This window comes from Suillus fuscotomentosus, assembly GCF_016647785.1.
Source record: "Suillus fuscotomentosus strain FC203 chromosome Unknown F5891scaffold_383, whole genome shotgun sequence".
Lineage (NCBI taxonomy): Eukaryota > Fungi > Basidiomycota > Agaricomycetes > Boletales > Suillaceae > Suillus > Suillus fuscotomentosus.
Genome location: NW_024539895.1, coordinates 5,881 through 10,414, shown reverse-complemented (window position 1 = coordinate 10,414; position 4,534 = coordinate 5,881). Strand labels below are relative to the sequence as shown.

Genomic DNA, 4,534 nt, shown 5'->3' with positions numbered 1-4,534 from the left:
AGTTTCCGGGAATGGTCGCCTGATCTTTTTGCTCTAGTATAAAGTAGGAGGAGTGCACGATGCAGAAGCTAACACCAGATTCTTCCCTTCTAAATCATTACAGCATGGCGCCGGTAGCTATCAGCGAGGAAAGCGGCAATGCAACTATCGGCAGCGTTGCAGAGTTGAAGAAAGCTCAAGCCAATAAGCCAACAAAGGAGACTCAATTATTCAATCCTTCATTCTCGCCCACTGTGGAGACCGAGAACGACGACTACCAATATGCCAAGTACAAGGTGAGCGACTTCGAATTTCAATCTCGCAGGCAAAGTCTGATGCTTCACCGAGCCCCAATTCCCTGTTGTGGAGTGGGAACCGCTCACAGAAATCGAGGTCACCGACCGCGGCCACTTTGCAGACCCAAGCAAGACAGCTCTCTTCAGTGCTGCACAGAAAGTGAAACACCTCACACCCGCCATTGGCACAGAACTCGTTGGTATTGACCTCCGCCAGCTAACGAATCAGCAAAAGGACGAACTGTAAGTACCGTATCCTCAACTGCATCTATATTTTAATGAGTTCATCATGCCAGTGCCCTTCTTGTTGCGGAGAGAGGCGTTGTTTGTGAGTGAACCTGAATATGTCACAAATATGTCTCCTGTGGATAACTAACACATTCCTGCGTAGTCTTCCGAGACCAGGAGCTCAGTATCCACGAGCAGCTCGACGTTGGTAGATACTTTGGACCCCTTCACAAGCATGCATCGACCCCCATCCCTCGAGAACCAGGACTTGAGGAGGTCCATGGTGAGTCGGATTGTTCAAAAAAACTGCGTGACTATTAATTTCATCGTTAAGTCGTTTACAATGACGCTGCACAACGTCCTGATGCTAGCGGGTTTTCGAAGATCGAGCTTTGGCACAGCGATGTGACATATGAGGTCCAACCACCAAGTACCACGTCTTTGAAGGTGATTACTGGTCCCGAGTATGGCGGTGACACGCTCTGGAGCTCTGGGTAAGTAGCAGAAGATGGCCGGTTGTGCAAAGAAGTTATTCTAATGATCATACACAGTTATGCTCTTTATTCCTCCCTCAGTCTAGGCATGCAGGTATACCTCGAGGGTCTCACAGCTCTGCACAGCGCTGTCGCGCAAGCGGATGGATATCGCGCAGCCGGCCTCCACGTCCGTCGCGAACCTGTCGAAAGCGTACACCCTGTCGTTCGTGTCCACCCAGTGACCGGCTGGAAGAGCGTTTATGTCAACCCTGGCTTTACTCTTCGCATACTCGGCGTCCCCAAACCCGAATCCGACACCATTCTCAATTTCTTGTTCCACCAGATCGCCGATAATGTTGACTTCCACGTGCGCTTCCACTGGGAGCCGAATTCAGTCGCGTTCTGGGATAACAGGGTCAGTGCTGTTTTTACTCGACGAAGAGCGCAGAGTTTGACCAGATACTAGATTGTGACTCACACCGCAACTTTCGATTTCTGGCCTCACACTCGCCACGCGCTCAGAGTTACGCCTCGTGGCGAGAAACCCGAGTCTGTTGAAGACTACGAGAGACGGACAGGCAAAGTGGCAAAGGATCGCCAGATTGAGATCTGGAAGGAGCAGGGAATCGAGATTCCACAGTCGAAGAAGGGTCTGTCTCGGGCACGCGGATATAATGACTGAGATATTAGTCTATGCTTTGATTGCAGAGTATGACAAAAGTTTAAGCCACTGTGGCTGCTAGACAGCGGGTGATCAGTCGCGCAGCAAAAGCCTTTGATCCAAACAACCCTGACAAATCGCTGCATAGAAACGTCGAGGCCCTGGCTGATAGCAGATTTTCCGTACTATTGCTAGTGAGTACTTTGATATACCCCTTTGCAATCAGTCTTTATTTAGGTTTGAGCATACCATCCACTGCGACAAAAGTCTGCGGAGTTACCGTCTCGACATACGCCCCCTTTGAAGTTGAACTCGAAAACTTGAGCACATAACGGGCGGTAGCCCTGCGCCGTCGAGTTCATTGCGTACTAGCCTAGCCTTGATCTCTGACAGGTGACCACACTCGAGGCTTGTCGATGTCGTGCTCATCGGCAACTCCAGGCCCAAGCAAAAGCTTTCCGAAACTGAAGCCCGTGGTTCCAACACACAACCCTCCTCCCTGATAACCGATTTGTCTGCTTGTCGTGTCTGATAATTTGCAGTCACCCGAAGGTGGGCCACTGCTTGTTGCCGGTCGTCGACACCCGGAGGACACTCGATCGGTTAGAACCACCAACTGAACCACTTATTTACTTCGTTCCAGTAGTGCTACAATAATAAATAGCTTTGCCCAGATCTTTCAAATATACTTCGAAACACGATATGTTAAATAAATACCACGACGGATCCTCCACTAAATTTGTCCTCCCTGCAGACCACTCGGCAAGCATTTCCCTACACAGTACTGCTAGTTGATACATGTACACGCTCCTGGAACACAATCGAATTCATACTAGTTTCTGTGTCGGAGTATGCAACGAGTTTGGCGTTGTATTCTCGAATGCTAAGGATGAGGCATGGTCCTAGCACAAACATCTGCACGACCGATAAAACTTGAAGAGCACCTGCGAGTATCAGAATTTCAATAGGATTTGAATTCTACAGAAATGATGAGCAGTGGTTGCACGCAGATATCAGCAACCGGTCGGCTCACCGAGATTGCTGGAGAGAGAAAAGCAAGCTGGAGGCAAGAGACATCAACAAAGCTAACATGTGCAGAACTTGAGCGGATAAATTCAACCACGTTCACATTACAAGCTCACCTTGCAAAATAAAGCACGTGAGATTGTATCAGCACTCTGAAACAGTCCCCGATGGTCAATCCTGTCGAAAGGCCGAGTCGTCGCATCCCACGGAAGTGTTTCACAGCAACCCAGACTGAAAGACACAGAGCGAGGACCTCCCAAACAGTGTTGAGCATCCAAACCATCGAAAACAGAAGCTGCTCGTTCCCATCATTTCCATAACCGCACATATATATGCCAGAGAGTATGAACTCCTCTGGTGTTTGCCCAATGACCCGTGTTTTTCAAGTCAACAAGGGAAAGCTTACCTGCTACAGTATCGTTGAGTGCCATTGCCGACATTACCCCGCAGGTGATGTTTACAGCCAGGAAGATAATAACAAGGATCATAAGCATCGTTCTAGATCCCTTATACATGGCATGCAACCGAGCAATCATGACCACTTGCATCGTGTGTTAGTCAGGCCAATATTCCAGAGGTATTGCACCTAGGTGACTTACCGCCCAACATGGCAGTCAAGGCCGTATTTATCCAACTTACTGCGGAGTACGTGATAGTGCCTAAAGCTCCCAATTAATGAACGCCCTCGCACTAGTATCAAAGACTCCGACTTACACCTAGTATTGAGTCATTATGTTGAATCAAGTTCAATGCTTGGATTTTCACTCGCCCCTACATACGAGCGTATTGATTGGATGGGAATGAGATGGCTGCAGAATACTTACTGCATCTGTCAGCGATACCGATGGCATAGTTTCTGTGTGCTGCCGGTCAGAGCAATGGCACACAGCGCATATGATATGAGACATACTCAGAACATTGACACTAGTTATCAGAGATGAGCTGTTAGCACAATGCAAAGTTGTTGATCTCGACACATACACAGAATACAGTATTCCCATATAGCGTATCTAGAACATTTTGGAGTCAGCACAAGTCGCCCACCACGCTAAAGCACAACAAGAGGTACGAACAGTCAAATACAGCACAGTCATGAGAGACCAGCGTTGTCTCTGTCGCAAATTCAGTGAATTCTCTTGTTTTCTTCTGATATGGGATCCTTGTGACCCACCCAGATGAGTTCAATCTAAGACATCATTCTTAGTGAGATAGCTGCTCCGGCGATAACATCGACGTACCTCTTGTCCGAGTGTTAAGACTGGAAATGTCATGAGAATATCAGCAATTTTCGAATACTGTCCTGCTCAGAAACTGTCCAATAGCCGAGAAGAATATACCAATTGATTTGCGGCCACCAACTGGGATCATTTGAGACGTAGGTCATGTTCGAGGGATGGGTGAGCGAGTGGGGAAGGTTAGTGGTGTATAACGACAGCGTTCGTTCTAGATATACCACCGTTCAGCATTTCTATCGCCAAAATTAGTATGATGGACTTATATATTTGACCCCGTCGCAATACCTTTGATTGGGTTATAGCTAGACTCGTAACCAGTCTGACTGTGCGTCAATTTGAGATGGGCTGGTCACGAGCCTAGTGAATAGCCCCAGACTGGCCAAATCGCTGACATTCACTCGAAATTAAACCCTGGATAATCAAAGTAGAATTCGATTTGCAAACCAGCATTAAGCCAGAAAAATTCCAGTGGTTAGTGATATCGCAAACTTATTTCCAATGTCATTTTCGAGGTGCAGTATCAAACCATGTGTGGCCATTAATCTATGATCTGATCACAATGAGCATCTGTGTTCTCTTAGCTTCACTGGCCAAGCTCGAGACCTGCTATCAGCTCCCCTGATTGCTTTCTGT

General features: G+C 47.7%; 1 protein-coding gene across 1 annotated transcript; it reads left to right on the top strand.

The window, feature by feature from the left end:
- Nucleotides 1-104: 104 nt before the first annotated feature.
- Nucleotides 105-1,661, top strand: F5891DRAFT_1202392 (uncharacterized protein; the record flags this gene model as incomplete). Its single annotated transcript, XM_041368934.1, has 7 exons — nucleotides 105-275; nucleotides 328-518; nucleotides 572-603; nucleotides 667-786; nucleotides 838-997; nucleotides 1,055-1,394; nucleotides 1,446-1,661. 7 exons carry the CDS (start codon nucleotides 105-107, stop codon nucleotides 1,659-1,661), a joined length of 1,230 nt encoding a protein of 409 aa, XP_041216306.1.
- Nucleotides 1,662-4,534: the final 2,873 nt, after the last annotated feature.